The sequence below is a fragment of the Nannospalax galili genome, unplaced genomic scaffold (genome assembly GCF_000622305.1).
Source record: "Nannospalax galili isolate Female #2095 unplaced genomic scaffold, S.galili_v1.0 scaffold702, whole genome shotgun sequence".
Classification (NCBI taxonomy): domain Eukaryota; kingdom Metazoa; phylum Chordata; class Mammalia; order Rodentia; family Spalacidae; genus Nannospalax; species Nannospalax galili.
Window position 1 is genome coordinate 1723853 of NW_008348657.1, and position 20174 is coordinate 1744026.

Below are 20174 nucleotides of genomic sequence, written 5' to 3' on the forward strand. Positions count from 1 at the left end.
CTATAAATTCTCTAGTTTTCCCACTAATAAATGGAGCTGTTCTTCACTGTGCCTGGAGCTGTGTCATTGCTGTTTCACTGCGCCTGGGACCAGCCTGTGATCAGTTTCCCTGGAAGAGCTGTCTTCTGTCAGCGCCCACTGGCCGTTCTGACCCCGTTCGCCGCTTCTGCTCTCCCTGCCCTCGTGGGCCGGTGGCCAACAACCAGCGAAGAAAGGGCGAGCCCCCCGCAGCTGGCCAGAGCCTCCTGCAAGCCACCAAGATAATGTCTATGTCATCTCAGAAGTCTGGCAATGTGACCTTATCTGGAAAAGATCTTTAGAGTAAAATTAAGAATCTCCCAAAAAGAAAAAAAAAAAAATCTCCAGATGTAATGATCATCATGAAATTAGGGGGAGCCTTGAAACCACGACAGGTGCCCTTAAGAGACAGGAAGAAGGAACTATGAGCCTCAGACCCATGGGGATTATTAAGAATCATGTAAAGGCAAGGCAGACACTGCAGTTATGTTGCCATGAGCCACCGGATACTTGAAGTCACCCTGGCCAGAGGTCAGCAAGGTTTCTCTCCTAGAGTCCACATAAGAGGTTGGCCCTGCCCACATTTGGTTTTGGACTTCTTGCCTCTCTAACTGCAAGACTAAGAAATCTCTATTGGTGCAAATTTGAGGCACCGAATTTGTAGTAATTTTTCTTTTTTTTTTTGAGACAAGGTCTCCCTGTTGCTCCAACTGGCCTGGAAATTGCTATGTAGACCAGGCTGGCCTAGAATTCACAGAGATCTACCCGCATCTGCCTTCTGAGATCAAAGGTGTGTGCCACCACACTTCTGCTCGTTCGTAGTAATTTGTAATAGCCTTAGAAAGGGATATAAATCCCATTTTACCTTTTTTTTTAAAAAAAAATTTTTCATTTTATGTGTATGAATGTATTGCCTGCATGTATGTGAGTGCACCCGTGTCGTGCAATGCCGCAGAGGTCAGAAGAGGGCTTAGGAGTCCCCTGGAACTAGAGTTAAGGATGGTTCGTAGCTGCTATGTGGGTGCTGGGAATGGAACCCGGGCCCTCTGCAAGAGCAGTCAGTGCTCTTAACTGCTGAGCCATCTCTCCAGTCCCCCATTTACCTTTTTTTTTCTGGTCTTTTTGAGACAGGGTCCCCCTGCAGCCCCAGCTGTCCTGGAACTTACTATGTAGACCAGGCTGGCCTTGATCTCACAGAGATCCACCTGCCTCTGCCTCCCGGGTGTCCAAGTATTGCCATTTTCCTTTTCTGATAGACAAAAGTTTGAGATAAGAAGAACGCTAAAGAAATGGGATATACCTGGACTTTAGTAATGAATTTGAAAAAGCTATTGTGATATTTTTTTGGAAGGAAAAAAGAAAAACATTTGTAGGAGTAACCACCTCCCCTTAAGAGATTGAATTTGGGGTCAGATTTATAAATTATCAAAATCGTTTTTCCACCAGTGTGAGTTCCTAGAGCAAGGACTAGTGTGGGTCTTGTTCACCACTATGTCCTTAGAACAGTGGCTGGCAAGAGCAGGAACGCCTAATTTTCCTCTGAGCACCAACAACCACATAGATTGGGGGGGGAGTAGCCAAGCAGACCTGGGTTATTGCCAGAAATTCCTTTATTTTTTAAGACAGGGTCTCGCTATGTAGCCCTGGCTGGCTGGAACTCACAACTGTCTCTGTCTCCAAGTGCTGCCGCTGTCTCCAAGAGATTAAAGGGTGTGTGCCATTACATCTGGCAAACCCTGAAACTCTTAAGATAGTCTTGGTTCCATGACTTGCAGCTGGCTAGTTCCTGAGCACTGAGCAATTAATGTTCTGCCATCCAGAGTGTCTCTGCATACCTGTGGCCTTAAGGCACTGCTGTCCCAAGTTGATCCAGCATTCACACCAATAGAGATATTTATAGTTAATACCTACTTTGCTCTGGAGGGCCAGAGCTTGGGAATTCTGATGAGTCAGTCCATCAGTCAGCCAGTCCACATGACAGATTAAGTACTGAGTGCTGAATCCTGTGAGTCATTTAGCAAATTTATAAGCCTGAAGGTAGCCTTGGGGCCTCTGACAGTCTATAGGCATCTAATGTACCCTTACCATACACACGTAAAAGAACCCACTCATTACCTTTATGTGTTCATCTTGATCTGACTTGGGTTTTCTTTTTTTACTTCTGCTGTGAAACTCTACCACTTCAACTAGCTTGCTGCTGTTCTTTAAGGGGGAGGGCAATACTGCAGCAGCAAGGACTGCTGGTCCTGAAGAGGGGGCTTTGGGAGCCACAGCAGGAGCAGAGTGCAGTTCTTCTCTGAGTTCCTTAAAAAAGCTGGAAACACTCTTCTTCTGGCCTCTTACAAGAGTAGGCAGGGGAGGTGGCTCTACTGCTACATTTGCTGTGGCCTCCTCCGTTCTCTTCTTGTTTTCTCTCTTCTTTCTGATTTTCTTCTGTTCTGTTTCATCTTCTGTCTCTCCTGTTTGTTTCAACATAAAAAAAGCATTTTGGTTTTACTTAACATCAATACCAAATCACATGAATATATTTGTGTACATGCCAGCTATAGGTACCAAGAAATACACACAAAATTGTTTGGAGTCAGTCTGATGGCTCAGTGGGTAAACACTTGTCACCAAGCCTTACAACATGAGTTCAATCCCTGGGACCTGCATGGTGAAAGGAGAAAACTGACTCTTGCAGTTGTCCTCTGACCTCCATGAGGAAGCATGTGGCCACACAAATACACACACAAACGTAATTTAAAAACCATGCCGACCGGGCATGGTGGCACACGCCTTTAAGCCCAGCACTTGGGAGGCAGAAGTAGGCAGATCTCTGTGAGTTCAAGGCCAGCCTAGTCTACATAGTGAGTTCCAGGCTAGCTGGGGCTACAGAGAGACCCTGTCTCAAAGAAAAAAAAAAAGAACACATAGTTTAAAAACTTGTTTTTGGAGAGATAATTCAGTGATTAAGAGTACTAACCAGGGGACCTAAGTTCAATTCCCAGCACCCACACAGCAGCTAGCAGCTGTCCATACTCCAGTTCCAGGGGAATTCGATGCTGTCTTCTGAGCTCCATGGGTATTGCATGACATGGGTGCACTTACATACATGCAGACAATACATTCATACACATAAAAATTAAAATATTAAAAAATGGTTTTTCATCAAGTAAGGTATTTTTGCACAACTTCTAACAATCAAAATACTTTTTTTTTTTGGCCTGGGTGGCTGTATGTTTCTGACCTTTACAATTACTCTAACACTTGCCCCTCACCCAGCAGCATAAGGCAATAGCTCCCAGAACTGTAAATCGCAGTTGGCTCACTCTCTGCACTAAGAACATTTGGTACTACACCCGTGTTTCTTTTTAACACATTGCAAGGCTACAGGTACATGTTGCTGTCTTCCTGATTTCTTTCAGCTATGAAGAACCCATGGTAACTGCCTTAATTTGAATACTTTTCTACTAAATCTCTCATCTACTATTTGTTTCATCTGCTCAAACTCTGAACAATGACCTGAAATCTGAACCAGAATTCTAGGCCTCGTTACTCACCTACAGTATGAGCACAAGAGCTTTCTAAACATCAGTTGTACACTCAGCAAACGTGCACTTAAGAGACGATTTAACGTTAGCACTAGGGATCTAAAAATGAGTAGACACGGTCATTGTCTTCAGAGCTCCTAGCACAGTGATCTCCAGCATGTGTGGACATAAATTGTATTTAGGATTTCACAAAATAATTTTAAAACTTCTGAAACTGTCTTGTCCATCCTCTACTCCATGGACACAGAGAGCCGGCACAGGATAAGGCAACACAGTGCATAATCCACTGTCTTGGAATTCAAGCTCTGTAGGGCAATCTTTGCTGAATGCTTCTCCACTGGTGGAGGTATCTACAAAGGCTGCTGGGACAGCTCACTGGGGGAACGCACAAAAATCAGGTAGACCTGGCAAGCTCTCCCAACTTCTAAACTATTACTATTATTGCTTTAACCGTGTAAATGAGCTTCAAATGTTGAACGAGCGCTCCAAAATAAACACAAACTTCCGTTTGCGACATGTCTGGGTCTAAATGGTCATCCGTGTGAGTTCTGCGTGTGAGCGGCTGTCCTTTCGCTGAAATGCAGGGCAGGTGTCTGTCTTTTGAAAAAGCAGCTCTTATTCCTCCCACACACAAAAGGAAGGAACGCGAAAAGTCGGCCAGAAAGTGCTTGAGGCGGCCGAAGCGAGTAGGGTAAGGCCGGAGGGCAGCTCCAGGGCCGGATGCGCGGGAAGGGAGCAGAGAGAGCCGGTTCCGGCCGGTCCCCAGCCCCCGCTGTCCCCGGGCTGCCAGCAGCACTGTGCGGCCGCTCCGCTCGGACGCGCGCGCTCACCCAGGTCGTAGAGGCTCCGCAGCACAGAATCCAGGAGCGTCTCAGAGCCAGCGGGCTTCTCGGACGCCGATTCTCCTTCCGGCGCCATAGAATCCGCACCGACCCCACAACTACAGCTTACAGTTCGCCGCTGCCGCTTCCGTCGTTGCGTATGCGCAGGCGCTGCGGGACCTCAACCGGCTTCCGTCCGGGCTAAGATGGCGGCGCCCGCGGTCCTGAGCCCTAGGTGGTGCCGTCGCTTTGGGCGGATTGGGGCCGCCCCATTCGAAAGAACCGCCCTCAGCGGCTGCCCCTCCGTCGCGTAGCAGACGCACTCAGGCCCGGCCCTTGACGGCAGCGGCACTATGGACACTCCTAGCTCCTCCAGCTCCCGCTTTTCCGTCGGCTCTGCCAGCCCCGGCGCTATCGCGCTACTCTACGCGGTAGGCGCCCAGGGGACAGAGGCCCGGGGAAAGACCGCTCCTCCCGGCCCCAGTCCCCAGGCCTTGCCTCCTGACTCAGAAGGGCAGGTTCAGAGGCCCTTCTTTGCGGGGTTGGGTGGTGGCTCCTCGGTTCCATTGCCCTGGTTCCTTCCCTTTCTTCCATCAGGCCTGGAACTCTGCACACCATTGGAAATTGCCTTGTCCCCCGAAGGGTGTCGGGATACCGAGACCTGCGCGCAGAGAAATGTGCGGGCTTGATCCAGCAGGTGGTGAAAGGTGTTTCTGCACCTCCTGCCTTTTCCCCGCCGCTATATTTTTGGGAGAAAAAGTATTAAGCTTTAATGAGGCGGCGGGAGGGGGGGAGCGTTTAATATTCTAATCTAGGAAGACTTGTACGCTCTGGAAATTCTTAGAGTCTAACCTTTTTCCATAAGTCATTTCATACGATTCCTATTATCACTCAACCTCACTCCAACTTGCTTTTTGGGTGTGTGAGGGTGTAACCCTTGGCACCACTTCCTCTTCTGGTTTAAATGGTGGTTTGCTTGGTTTTATTTTCAACAGTGTTACTCAGGTTTTTGAGGAATTATCAAGTTGGAAGCTTTGTTCTCCTATGACCCCATCAGATTGCACCATCCCGGGGAAAGTTTTTGTTAAATGCTAGGATTACAGTTGTGCACCACCATGCTTGGCAGTTAATGCTGTTAAAGAATGTTTCCATGTTTTGGCAGTTAGCACCAGTTTAGTCCAATACAGTGTTAACTTGTGTAGGATGGTCAAAAGAGGGGAAACCACAAAAGAGCAAAATAAACAAAACCCCTAGTTTCCAAGAGGATATTGCTATCTGTAGATTGAGACAGTATCCTTTGGAATGTGGGCAGACTTCTTTCCCCATTTGTTAAAAACTTTAGGTTTATGATTGCTGCAACCGCCTATTTTAAAACTTATTGCTGGAGCCTCTCGTCATTGTCACCCCACAGTTCTTTGGTGAAAATATTGCATGTTGGGAAAGAGTATTGTAAGGCTCTGATTTTAATGAAGGAGCTTTTTAGCCTCTCAATGGGTTGTGTGTTGACTGAATTTTCCTCATGTGTGTTAATAAAGGGAATTGGTTTTTACTTTTTCCCTCACCAATGTTTCTTTAACGATAAGACTTTTGACAACTTACTATGTGAAGGACTGAGGCAGTTGACCATGAGCAGTTCCACTTCTGAGGCTGAACAAAGCCTCCTTACCAATGGTTCTGGTTACTCTTTGTGACTGCACAGCTTGACTTCCATGATAGCTACTTCATGCTGCCTAACTTCTTCCACTACACTGTTAATTGTGCAATGCTTGCTCTGTCTAATCTGAAAGTAGTTCTTCAGAGATATTTAAGATACTGCTTGCTGCTGGTGGCAAAGTTTTTGGAGTGTCTGCATTATCCCAGGCATTATTCTCAGTGCCCAAGATTGCCTTGTCTTTAAAGACTTAGGGAGTTGTTAAGGTAAATAGACAGTTAACCAGGACAAATAGGACCATGATTGAAGCATGCACCAAAAGAATTTTATGTATCATTCACCTTGTGGGAGACCATTTATACTTTAGAAAGTCTAAGAAGACTACTAGGCTTCTGGCCTGACCTGCGTGGGTGAGATCTTTCACGCTAGAGGCTGTGAGGGCCTCAGGGTGGGAAGATGTGTGATGACAAATGTGGCGATCAGCTGGGACCCATGCAACCCAGAGAATGACTGACACCTACAGTGAAGCTGGGAAGCAGAGAGCTCCATGAATCTGTGTGATACTAAGGGCAGGAAATCCTTCCCCTGGGACCAGTTGAATGTAGAAGCTGAGGAAAGGGCAGCATGAAGTAAGCTGTTGTGTTTCTGTGATTTGGCAACTGGGCAGATGCTGATCTTTGATAATAGGAAATATGGGAGAAGAGCAGGTTTAGTAGGCAGAACAGTTTCAGCCTGGGATGTGAGATTTTCAATTGTGGGTTATCATGATATGGACCAGACACATCCTATGTGTTTGAGAGACATCCAAGTAGAGTTAGGAATGTGGTAGTTGAGCAGAAAAGGAGGGTGTTCCCTGAGAGTGAGGATTTGGCAAGTCAGCAGCAGGTAGGATGCATCTAAAGCCAAAACCTTGAAACCTTTGTGTGAGATCACTGCTGATGGGGTGGAAAGTGAGGAGGAAAACTATGTCCCTGGCTCCCTGTGAAAGGTCCAGATACCCTATTATGCCCTGTAAGACTGCGTATGATCTGGCAGTTGCCTCTGCTCTGACTTTACTAAATCTTGCTTACTTGGCTTTAGCCACCTTGGACTTGTATTTTGGGGGGCAGGAAGCATACTGTTCCTCAGAATAATTTATTTTCCTCTCTGTTGTTGGTGTCTTTAGGATCAAGGTCCCAACTCAGACATCACCTCCTCACAGAGGCCTAAGAACCACTTAGGGTAAAGTGGCTCTCCAGTCACTTCCTCCTTAGCACCCTGTTTTATTTTCTTGAGCGCTCATTCCAGTGGTAGGCACAGTAGACTTGCCAAACTTAGTCAAGGTGTTTCTAAATTCATTGGGAAAACACAACCATTAATAAAAACCAAAGGTTAAGTTATGCCAATTTGCACTTAAATTCTATAAAAAAAATAAAATGATAAACATTATGAGACTTAGTATTTACCAATTATTTTACTGAAGTATACTCTTATCTCTGTTTTTGAAGGTTGCCTGGGTCTCGTAGGGGAAGGTAGCACTGTATAATTGCTTGTTGCTCTGCATCTTTGCCAATGTTGGTAAGGTTGCTCTGGTAGTGGGAGATGGCCATAATGGAAGTGATGTACCATAGAGAGTGCCAGAGTGTGGACTTTGCTGCAAGTTACTGACCAGCACACCGTGGTGGTGGATTAACTGAGTGACCTGGCCTCGTCTATCCTTGCTGAAGGGCATGTGCCTCACTGTGCTTTGTCTGTCTTCCCTGTCTTTGCTATATTCTCAGTCTATTGCAGGGGCCTGGTGTTCAGTGGACTCTTAGTGGCCACTTACTGAAGGAAAGTAGTGGGATGCTCCAGGAGGGGTCTGTTTAGCCATCAGTGGGATACAGCTTGAGGTGAGGGACATGCTTCAGTCAGACCTTCCTTCAGGGGCTCTCCCTTACACTCTCAGATGAGTAGCCATTCCCATGTCTTTCCTTACTGACATTCTATGGGGAAGGCCAGTTAATATGTACTTAGCCTTCAACCACAGCTACACTTGACATACTTTAAGAAATCCTCGGGACTGGAGAGATGGCTCGGTGGTTAAGAGCACTGGCTGTTCTTGCAGAGGACCTGGGTTTGATTTCCAGTACCCACGTGGCAGCTAACAGCCGTCTGTAACTTCAGTTCCAGTGGATCCAACACCTTCCTTCCTTTTCTTTTTTCTTTTCTTTTCATTTCTTTTCTTTTTTTTTTTTTTGTCTTTTTGAGACAGGGTCTCCCTGTAGCCCCAGCTGTCCTGGAACTCACTATGTAGACCAGGCTGGCCTTGAACTCACAAAGATCCACCTGCCTCTGCCTCCCAAGTGCTGGGATTAAAACTGTGTGCCATGTCACCCAGTGAATCTGACACTCATACACATAAAAGAAAAAACAAAAAAGAAATCTTGATGGCCAGGCACTGCTCACAGATGTCATTAATCAAGAGTGCCTAGAGGCAGGGCCTACATGTTAGTATTTTGTAAAAGTGACTTAAGTTGTTTTAATGTGTAGCTTGGGCTAATTACCCCCCCCCCCCCGTTTGATGTTGTTGAAAAAGAACTGGGGAAGTAGTATTGGGCTGTATCCTGTGAGTATTGGGAAGCCATCACCAATAGGATTCACACAGCTTCAGGTTCAGTGAGTTATGTCTTCATTCAGCAATGACTTGAGTTCCTACTGGGACCAATAGGTATAGAATTGTGTAGGACACAACAGCCTGGACAAGAAGTTTCCATCTTGTATGGAAGGCGCCAAATTAAAATTGGAGTGTGTTAGCTACCATCTTGAAAAGGCAATGATTGAGGACTCAGTAGAAATTCAGGAGAAAACAGGTTCAGTCTGGTAACAGCAGAGCAAGGGTGATACATGGAGGCTTGAGAATGCCTGTCTGCCCAGAAGGGGGACTGCCTGTCTTGATCACACTTGTTCTGCTGAAATATTTGTAAATGAATACTCTTCTGTGGAGGTGGTATCTTACACACAGGTCTGGGGAGGCCTGAACTAGCATAACTTGTTTAGGAAACTGCAGGGTTTTGCATAGGGACATTGTAGGAGGGACAGGTGATGGGGACCATACTGACCTGGGCTTATAAAGTAAGAGATATAAGCTTGACCTTGCAGGGACCAGGGAGCCATGGAGGTGGGGGTGGAGGGATTGGTGATGAACCCACTTAGAAAGCTTTCTCAAAGTGCACATGCCTCTTGCCTTCGACTTTGGATTCTTGTTTGTCCTGCACCCTGTTCTCAGTGTATCCTCAGCTGATGATGAGCCTGCCCTCTTTCTACTCCCAAAACCACTGAAATAGGACATGTCTTAGATCTCATTTGCCCTTACATTATGAAATAGTAGTTTGTTGAGTTTAAGTTTGAACTGTTACTTTATTAATGAGAACTGTAAAAGTCAAGAAGTGTTTCAAGCTTGAGGAGCAAGAGCATGTGATGTTAGAATGGCTGTATTAGCACCATGGCCAGATGTTGGAGAGATGACCTGCCTTTAGGGTGTTAGCAGAGAGGTAGAGGTGCCAGTAAAGTGTGGACACACGTGTAATAGATGTGAGTAGCAGGCAGAGAGGTGAGCAAGGTGTGATGGATTCCCTGCAGAACTCAGGAGAGTCTTCTTAGAGGAGTGATGCTGATGGAGCTAGGCAGGGGGGCAGAACCATCCAGGCATATGCCTGTAGGCCTGGAGAGATGCCAGCAAGGAGACATAGTGGGGCAGCACAGCATGCTCACCAGGGAGTGGACAGTGAGTGGACCGTGTCTGCAGCGGATAGGAGAAGCCAGTCATGAAAGGTCCTCCCTGCCTCTAGAAGTGATTTAGGACATGTCTGAGGTAGGTGGGACTCACTTAAGTTTTTTTTTTACAAATTAATTTAATGATCAGAAAAAAGTACAAGAGATAGATAGCAAGTAAAATATGTTAAATTCAAAGTTACATTCTTGGCCAAAAACGAAGGGATAATAATCATGAAAAACTATCGTACATACTTTGGTTCTTCTGGAAGCTACAAATGCATTACTAACATTTAATTTTTTTTAAATTTTATTTTTATTTTTAGAAGAAGCATATCATTGCAGCTTTAATATATTCAGTAACAATTTCCAGAGCAAAGATATATCTCTTTCAAAAGTGGCTATAAAACTTTTAGGTTCACAGTTGAATTAATTATTTTAATAAGCAGAGAATAACCTCTGTCTTAAACTGTACAGTACCAGCAGGAGGATGGACTTGGCAAAGGTACAGGCAAGGAGGCTTCTGTGATTGCCAGTGCCAGCTGCTGGGCTGCAGAGCTGAGGCTAGAGTCTGTGGAAACCCAGGCCTGTAGATATCCAGAGGACACCATCCTTTCTCAAAGTCATGGTAACAGGATTGGGTGGAAAGGGCATGGAGGAGGGTCTAGGGTGATGCCCAAGACTGGAGATGGGATGGTGGTTGATGTTTAAGGTTTTAGGAAAATAATCAGACTGTAGAGCCAGGCAGAGAAGTGCTGGGTTTTGGAAAGGAAGTGTTGGGAACTCAGAGTATACGATGGGAGAAGAGAATAACATAGATTTGGAAGCATGTGTAATTAGTGGTTTTTTTTTTTTTAAAAAAAATTTTGTTATTTATTTGGTTTTGTGAGAGTCTCTCTGTAGCTTGGCTGGCCTGGAACTGCATACCAGGCTATGTAGATCAGGCTGACTTTGATCTCACAGAGATTCACCTGCCTCTGCCTCTTGAGTGCTGGGATTAAAGGCATGTGCCATGACACCCAGTTATAGTTATTAGTGTTTTAGCTTGTGGAGGGGCTGGGGATATGGCTTAGTGGTGGAGCCTTTGCCTGGCTTGCTGAAGACCTTAGGTTTTCCTGCTGTAGCGCTACAGAAACAAAACCGAATAACCAAAACAAAATGAGGGAAAACAAACAAAACCCACCAGCCACAAAAGACAGTGGAGTTAGCAAGTGTACCCAGCAGTGTGGAGGGCTGGGGGAGGCAGCCTACTGACTGACTACTGACCTAGTCACGAGTAATAGTTTAGAGAAGGAAAAGCTCCTGTAGGTTGAGAATCACTGATTAGAGGCAGGAGGTGGATCTTTCCACTGTTGATGAAATGTATTAAATGTTTGAATGTATTAAAACTAAAGCAGGGAAAGTTCAGGACCACCAGTGGTAGGGAAAGGGGAAAGTAGGAAACGGACTGGAGACTAGGGCTGCAATGAAAATGCTGTATGTGCACAAGAGCAGTTGTGCATTTTCATGTACTAGCAAGGGGTGAAAAATGGTCTAATGTCCTACATTAAAATTAATAATTTAAGAACCAATGGAAGAAATTTAAATGACAGAAAGGGATGTTTGTGACATTACTTGAAAACACCAAGTTGAAAGTCTGAGTGGCCTGCAGGGAGAGACTGCCCACATGCTTAGGGAAAAGCATTCCTTCCAATATTTTTTGTTTTACTCTCCTGCATTTTCTGAATTTTTGTAGTGAGCATGGATCACTTTGGTAATTAAAAAAAATGAAGAAACATGCTTTCTTCATTTTTTTTGTATATATAAAGTGTTTTTAACACAATGTTTACTCTAGGGAAATGCAGATGTGAGGCAGGGAAACTGCATGGCCTGTGTTTCAAATGAGAAAAAGGTATTTCCGTGGCTGTAAATGAAGGAGATAAACTATTTCCTGGATATAAAGCTGTGAGCACTTGATGTTTACTGAACATAAAACAGTCATGGCCACCAGTGTCAGGGGCCATAGGTCTGACCTCAAGTCTTGGTGGCATGTCTCTGATGGCCCTGGATTTCTTGTAAATGGGGCTAGTGAAGACAGCTGCTTAGTGTAGGGAAGATTGTTGTTCAGCATGTCAAGCTCTTGGGATAGACCTGGTGCTTAGTGAACCGCTGGAGGTGGCGTGGCCACTATAATCACTACCACTATTAATTACTTGGTCAGAAAGTGTTGTTCTAAAAGGGCAGTAGAGTGTCCTGTAGCCTTTGAAGGAATGTGAAGGCTCAATGGATGGAAATAAGCTGGGCCCCAGAGGGGTTTTGTTTTGTTTTGTTTCTTTGAGATAGAATCTCATGTAACCTAGGGTAGTCTTGTACCGATTCTGTTCATTGTACCCTGATTCTGTACCCAGCTGGCCCAGAATTTGCTATGTAGACCAGGCTGGCCTCTATCTCATAGAAATCTGCTTGCCTCTGCTTCCTGGGTGCTAGGATTAAAGGTGTGCACCACCACGGCTGGCCTAGAGGGTTGGGATTACAGGCTGGCACCACAACACTCTGCTTAGTTTGGGGTTTCTAACGTGAGTTTTATTTTTTAAAGCTGAGTAGACAAAACAAGTTTGTCAGTGGAGTAGAAGAAACTTCGTACAATTGATTGGTTAGTAAAACTAAGTTTAAGTTTCTCTCTGTTAAGTTAAATTCCCCAAAGGAGTATATTAGCTTTACAAAAAATAGTCATCAGAAATATGATGGTAAGTGGGGCCAGGGTTAGCTCAGTGATAGAGTGCTTATGATACCCTAAGGTTCAGTCCCCAGCACAACAAAACATAATCACATATTCAGGCCACACTTTTTTTTTTTTGAGACGGTGTCTTCCTGCAGCCTCAGCTAGCTTGGAACTTGATATGTAGACCAGGCTTGAACTCACAGAGATCCACCTGCCTCAGACTCCCAAGTGCTGGGATTAAAGGCATGCAGTCTTGATAGCACAAACCTGTAATCCCAGCACTTGGGAAGTGGAGGTAAGGATCTGGAGTTCAGGGCCATCCTATATCCAATATGATGATAATTCAGTATCAATTTATTTATGCTAGTGATTTTTACGTTTCTTTTTCTTCCTATATGAATCTAACATTGGGACACTCAGCTCATTTAAAAAATTTTTTAAATTAAAAAAATTTTTTTAAATTTATTTTTATTTTATGTGAATAAGTCTTTTGCCTGTCTGTAAGTGCACCATATGCATGCAGTGTCCTTGGAGGCCTGAAGAGAGGGCATCAGATTCCCTGGAACTGGAGTTAAGGATTGCTGTGAGCTGCCATGTGGGTGCTGGGAATTGAACCCTGGGCCTCTACAAGAGCAGCCAGTGCTCTTAACTGTTGAGCCATCTCTCTAGCTCTGGAACACTCATGTCTTGCTCAGAGATGTAGATAAGAATTTTGACCAAGCTGAAGCCATAGCCATCATGGTCCTTACTTCTCCCATAGTAGGCCTTCATCATATCCTTTCATTTGCCTTCTCTGCAGAAAGAGCTCAAGAAGTGGGATGAGTTTGAAGATGTCTTGGAGGAGAGGAAGCATGTCAGTGACTTGAAATTTGCAATGAAGTGTTATACACCCCCAGTGTATAGGGGACTCACTCCCTGCAAGCCAAGTGATATCAAGTCCAGCGTTCTTAATTCAGAAGAGATTCACTATGTCATTCGACAGGTGAGTGCCTCCTTCTCAGCCACAGCCAACTTCCTCCACAGGACTGGTTGGTTCCTTCTCGTTTCCCTGATTTTATTTTATCATCTCAAATATCTTTTTAAGTTTAGCTACATGGCACCCAAATATGCTGAGATTTTTATTAGACCCTGGAGGACCAGTTTAAGCAGTACAATGACAGGAAATGGTGATAGTCATATAGTAAAATGTGAGATGAGACATACAAGTGGGGGCCCCATGATGTGGGGGTGACACATACAAGGGAAGTTAATTTGGTGTAGGGAGGGGTTTTGTTTTTATATTTATTTAATTTTACTTTTTGGTCTTTTTGAGGTGGTCCCCCTGTAGCCCCAGCTGGCATGGAATTCACTGTGTAGACCAGGCTGGCCTTGAACTCATGCCCAGTGGGGTTTTGTTTTTAACATAACCTGACAGATGATTCATGACTTTCCTGGTGAAACAGGCGAGGAAAGTTCTTGGCAGATCACCTGTTCTCATGGCTTCACCTTCCACAAGAACTGCATGAGTTGCTCAGAAGAATCTTGTGCCTGGGTCTCGTCCTAGTGCTGGTTACATGAAAATATCAGGCAGGGAGCCTGTATCAGTGGCTTTTTAAGAAGCCCAGATGATTCCACTGCTTGGAAGACAAGCTTGTCAGGACAAGAGATCAGAAAGAGGGTAAATTGACTGCTGACAGTGGTTCAATCTGGCCAGAGCAAAGAGCACAGAAAGGGTGGTGGAGAGCCTAAGAGTGAGCAGGCCTGGGGTCAAGACTTTCAAACATGTGAAGGAACTCAGTCCTCCCACCTACCCCAGTGCCAAACCCTGGAGAGCTCTCAGATGGAATGTGATTTAGCCAGGTGGGGTTTGAGAGCTCTCAGATGGAGTGTGATGTGGTCAGGTAGGGTTCGAGAGCTCTCAGATGGAGTGTGATGTGGTCAGGTGGGGTTCGCAAGCTCCCAGATGGAGTGTGACGTGGTCAGGTAGTTCAGGGGCACCATTCTGCTAAAGCTGAAGGTGAGAAGTGGGCTTGTAGGGCTCTTACAAGGAACTTGTGTGCTGTCTTCATGTCTGCACTGGTGAGGGCCATGGGAATTGAGAACTGACTCCTGTGATTTGAGAGTCAATCACTCTATTTAGTGACCTATTGTGTAGGAAGGGAAGGAAGGGACTGCTTAAGGATGATAAAGCTGTTCACTGAGGTTAGGACTTCCACAGGGAACTGGAGTTGCGGGGGGGGGTGAGGTGAGGCAACATTTGTTCCCAGTGTGGGAGTTAAAGATTTTAGGAGGAGCAGGTTCAGTCGGCAGCATTGGAACTTCTTGGTGGTACTAATGCCACCACGGGTCACAGAGTGATAGACATCACCTCAGTTCCTCACACTCCTAGGCATGGCTGTGACTTGGGATACTTGTCCTTACTTTATTAGCTATGGCCCCCTACTCTTCCCTGACCCCATTGCTTTCTGTGCTTGATCTTAGTCAAGAGGCCATGAAGCAATTGGTGTTTTGTTCCATGCTGGGAATTGTACCCAGGGCCTTTGTCTTGCTAGGCAGGTGTTTGATCGGTGAACCATATCCCCAGAGCCCTTGCTTTCTGGCCTGAAGAACACATGTTCTCTTTCCTTATAAGCTGTGAGAGTGTATATGTTTCTTCTCCTTGTGATTTGTTGTTTGGATTTTTTGGTCAAGGAAGGAGGGGCCACCTTCAGAACATGATATTCTTGCTTGACATCCTGCCTCTCAGCCCTCTATACCCCGAAACTGAAGCTCTTGCTCACCCTTACTATGGGTGGAGCTGACTAAATAGCTAGCCTGTACAACATGGGGCCACTGCCTGCCTGGCCTGCCCCTCCCCACGCCCCTGGTAGAAGTGTGTGGAGTTATCAGCTACAGGATTCACCTATGTACTTGGACCACTCTTGTATACTGTCTTCTCTGGCCTTGTGGACTCTGCTCTGGCTTGTGTTTGGTGGACAGACAGAAAGGGCAGTTTTCAGGCCTTACTTTGACTCCCATTCCTTGAGCTTGCCTGCTGTCTTATTTTTTTTTTTTTAATTTCTTTTTCTTTTTCTTTGGTGACAGGGTCTTCCTGTAGGCCTGGCTGGCCTGGGACTCCTTATGTAGACCAGGCTGACCTCCATCTCACAGAGATCCACCTGCCTCTGCCTGCCTCCATAGTGCTGGGAATAAAGGCGTGCACTACCACGCCTGGCTCCTGCCTTACCTTTTAATTGGGGTTTAATTCTGCCTGTGGTTCTCATCTCTGCACTCTTGATTTTGCTTTAGATGTGGACCTTGACCTCTGTCTTTAATCCTTGTTTTGATAGGCCTCAAGCATTGTGGAGATGCCATCCATTCTCTCTGGCCTGTTTCACAAGTGAAGACAACTTTCCACACAAGTTAATACTCAGGGACTTAGGCATGGTTTATGGCTGAGATGGGCTTAGTTTGTTACCATCTGGGAACACTGCAGAGCATCCTTATGTGGAACTTGGGGCACAGCTTGCCACATGCCTAGGCTAGATGGTATACATATATCACAGAGCCTTGACCTGCAAGGAATGAAACCTGAGAGTAAATCAGCCGAGAGAAAATGGTGTTATCGAGACGCCCTGTTAAACATGAGATACTTGAGGGTCTTATTAGAGAAGCAGCTTTTGCTTGCTTTGTTTTGTTTTTTGGTGTTTGTTTCTTAGCCATGCTGGGAATGGAACATAGGGCCTCAAATATGCTAGGCAAGTGCTCTCCAACTGTCTTCATGCCCAGCCCCATGTATACAATTTTATAGTAACCCTTTTTCTTGCAGGGGGAAAAAGACTTTGGGATAAGAATCTTATGTAGCTCAGACTGGCCTTGAACTCCTGATCCTCCTGTCTTCACCTCAGTGCTGGGATTACAGGTGTATGCCACCACCCCTGGCTTACAATAACCTTTTCCTTTCTTCAATATAAGTAGGAGGGACTGGAGAGATGGCTTAGCCATTAAGAACACTGGTTGTTCTTGCAGAAGACCTGGGTTCGAATCCCAGCACCCACATGGCAGCTAACAAGTGTCCGTTAACTCCAGTCCCAGGGGATCTTCTGACTTCTGCATTGCACAACACAAGTGCACTTACCTACATGCAGACAATACACGCGTACACATAAAAAAAAAAAAAAGTTAAAAAAATGTAAGTAGGAATACACTTGATAATAACTAGTGTAGTATAATAAATACATAAGTATAATAAATACATAAGCCAGGAGCCTAGCTGTTCATCCTTATGAAGCATTACATACTGTGCATAGTTGTCATGGCTGTGCTTTTATAGTTTGGTAATGTGGTGGTTTACCACAAAGGTGAGTAACACACTGACTAGGACTCCATGACAGCTGTGAGTGGCATTGCTGGTGATAGGAAGTTTTTAGCGCCACTGTACTCCTACAGAACCACTTTCACACATTATGTGGTCAGTCATTGACTAAAACCCTATTTATTATATAGCGCCTGACTGCTGTAATCTCCTGGAACCTAAGTCCCACAGGTTGAGAGCTTTTGTCCTCTTGATGGCCATAGTCCCAGGGCCTGTCATGTGATGTGCATTCAATAAATCTCTGTTGAACTGATGAGAGAAGAAGCCATGCCTTGACCCATCTATAGAGCTGGATCAGCAAGTCCAGGACAGGCCCTCCCTTCCCCTCCCTGCTCCTTCCTTCCCCTTCCCCTATTCTCCCCCTCTTCCTCTCCTCTCTCTCTTGCTTTACAGCTCCCCAAGTAATCTCCCCCCTTTTAAAAATACAAACTTATTTATTACTATTATATGTGGGGGGTGGGGAGGGTGGCATGCACTTGCCATGGCATATATGTGGAGACCACAGCACAACTTGGTGGAGCTGGTTCTTCCTTGTACCTTTATGTGGGTTCTGGGACTTGAACTCAGTTGCCAGGCTTTTGGGGCAAGCGCTTTTATCTTCTTGCCCTTTTTTTGTTCTTTTATTTGTTTGGTTGTTTTTTAGTTTTTGAGCCAGGTCTTCCTTAGTAGGGCTTAGACTTGTCTGGAACTTATTTTGTAGCCCAGGTTAGCCTCAAGTTCTCAGTCTTCCTGCTTCTACTGAGTACTGGATCAGAGGTGTGGACCATGCCCAGCAGAGAGAAGCACTTTTGCTTGACTTTTCATCCACTCTAGTCATTCACTCAATTTCAGTTCTTTGGCTGCTGACTTTTCTTTCTGCCTCCCGTTGTATTCATTCCTCAATTTGCTTAGGTTCACTATGTTTCTTTTCTGACCATATGAAAACTTGCTTTACTGGGTCACTGTTTCAGATAACCCCTGAGTAAAATGAAGGAGCACAGTAAGAGGAGATAGCTTATCCCAGGCTGTTCTCCCTCCTGAGGCTGTTGAATTGAGGAACAAAAGATCAGATAAGGAGCCAGATAAGGGTAACTCTGCCTTGTGAATGCACCCTTACCATTGAGTTGTTCACTGGTGTGTGTGTGTGTGTGCGCGCATGGATCTGTGTGAGTGTGTGTGTGTATGTGTATCTGTGTGTGTACATGGCTCTCTGTGTGTGTGTTTGTGTGTGTGTCTATGTGAGTGTGTGTGTATGTACATGGGTCTGTGTGAGTGTGTGTGTGTGTCTGTGTGTGTGCATGGGTCTGTGTGAGTGTGTATGTGTGTGTCTGTGTGCATGGGTCTGTGTGAGTGTGTGAGTGTGTATCTGTGTGCATGGGTCTGTGTGTGTGTGTATGTGTATTTGTGTGTGTACATGGCTCTGTGTGTCTATGTGTGTGTGTATCTGTGTGTGTGCATGGGTCTGTGTAAGAGTGTGAGTGTGTGTGAGTGTGTGTATCTGTGTGTGTACATGGCTCTGTGTGTGTGAGTGTGAGTGTGTGTGTCTAAGCTTCTGCATGTGGAGGGCAGAGGTCAACCTTGTTTGTCTTTCCTCAGGAGTCATGTACCTTATTTTTTTTGAAACAGTGTCTTTCACTGGCTTATCAATTAGGCTAGGCTGGCTGGCCAATGTGCCCCAAGGATCCTCCTGTTTTTGAATTCCCAACATTGGACCTACAAACAGGCCACCACGCCCAGCTGTTTACTTGGGTGCTATGGATTGAATTCAGGTTCTCATGCTTTGTGGCAAATACTTCATTTACTGAGCTCTCTTGTCTGGATTGAGTTGCTTTATTTAATTTTTTTTAATTTATTTTTTATTTTATGTGTATAAATGTTTTCCATATATATCTATCATCTATCTATCTATCTATCTATCTATCTATCTATCTATTCTATCTATCTATCTATCTATCTATCATCTATCATCTATATCTATCTATCATCTATCTAGCATCTATATCTATCTATATCTATCTATCATCTATCTATCTATATCATCTATCTATCTATCATCTATCTCATCTATCTATATCATCTATCATCATCTATCATCTATCTATCATCTATCTATCATCTATCTATCTATCTATCTATCTATCATCTATCTATCTATCTATCTATCTATCTGTCTATCTATCATCTATCTACCTATCTATCTATCAATCATCTATCTATCTATGTATCCATCTATCTATCTATCATCTGTCATCTATCTATAAAATGTTCGTGAGTGCCTGCAGAGGCCAGAGAGGCTGTCAATGATCCCCTGGAAATGGAGTTACAGACTGTTGTTAGCTTCCATGTAGGTGCTGAGAACCAAACCTCGGTCTGATTCAAGAGCAGCCAGTGCTCTTAACCGGTGAGTGCTCTTAACCTCAGGTTGTTCACTTTAAATAGGAAATTTTACTTCAGTGAGAAAGGAGGACAAGGTGCTTTGTGTTGGTTACTTTTCTTATTGCTGTGATAAGCACCTGACAAAAGCAACTTAAGGACTGAAAAGTTGATTTGGCTTATAGTTAGAGGCACAGCCCATCATAGCGAGAAGTCCTGGTGGCAGGAGCATGTAGTGGCTGGTCACACTGTATCCGTAGGCAGGAAGCAGGCAGAGATGAATGCTGGTGCTCTGCTCACTTTCTTGTTTATATAGAGGCTTGGGCTTGAGCCCATGAAATGGTGAGGACCACATTTAAGTGTATCTTCCCATCTCCATTATCTCAGTCTAGAAACCCCTCACAAACAGGCCCAGAGGCTTTCTCCTCAGTGAATTGATAATTGATATTAGGCATCTTTTACTTCCTCAGTATAGGTGCCCAGCTCCAGCACCCCTTGTCACCTTTGTTCATCCTGAATCACAGTGTTTTTCCTTGGAAAAGGTAGCTGTTGCTTAGCCCATAGGTAGTACATATGTGTGGGAAGTGAGTGATAGGTAAAAATTCAGATGGAGAGCGAGTGCGCAGATGGATGGAGGAGGCACCGAAGCACAGATGGAATTCTCAGTGGGATACAGATTTATTTCGCACTGGGCACCTTTCCCTCGGGGAAGGGAAAGATGTCAGGGAAAGATGTCAGGGAAGGGAAGGATGTCAGGGAAGGGAAGGATGTCAGGGAAGGGAAGGATGTCAGGGAAGGGCAGGGAAAGATGTCAGGGAAGGATGTCAGGGAAGGGAAGGATGTCAGGGAAGGGAAGGATGTCAGGGAAGGGAAGGATGTCAGGGAAGGGAAGGATGTCAGGGAAGGGAAGGATGTCAGGGAAGGGAAGGATGTCAGGGAAGGGAAGGATGTCAGGGAAGGGAAGGATGTCAGGGAAGGGAAGGATGTCAGGGAAGGGAAGGATGTCAGGGAAGGGAAGGATGTCAGGGAAGGG

At 45.2% G+C, this 20174-nt stretch overlaps 2 protein-coding genes across 4 annotated transcripts in view; one reads left to right on the forward strand and one right to left on the reverse strand.

Annotated features, from left to right (window-relative positions):
* CUNH1orf131 (chromosome unknown C1orf131 homolog) overlaps positions 1–4509 on the reverse strand; it is a 14947-nt gene extending 10438 nt beyond the window's left edge. For both annotated transcript variants that reach the window (XM_008845806.3, XM_008845805.3), the window contains exons 1-2: positions 4382–4509; positions 2134–2477 (exon numbers count right to left, since the gene is read on the reverse strand). In XM_008845806.3, the coding sequence (XP_008844028.1) occupies positions 2134–2477; positions 4382–4469 (432 nt within the window). In that variant the 5' untranslated portion in view covers positions 4470–4509. The remainder of the gene's footprint in view (positions 1–2133; positions 2478–4381) is intronic.
* Positions 4510–4664: 155 nt separating this feature from the next.
* The window catches only part of Gnpat (glyceronephosphate O-acyltransferase), a 37705-nt gene continuing 22195 nt past the window's right edge, over positions 4665–20174 (forward strand). Inside the window, exons 1-2 of one of the 2 annotated variants that reach the window (XM_008845802.3) lie at positions 4665–4803; positions 13256–13438. In XM_008845802.3, the coding sequence (XP_008844024.1) occupies positions 4726–4803; positions 13256–13438 (261 nt within the window). In that variant the 5' untranslated portion in view covers positions 4665–4725. Of the gene's footprint in view, positions 4804–13255; positions 13439–20174 lie in introns of those variants that run through there. The other variant, XM_008845803.3, reaches the window with a different exon arrangement.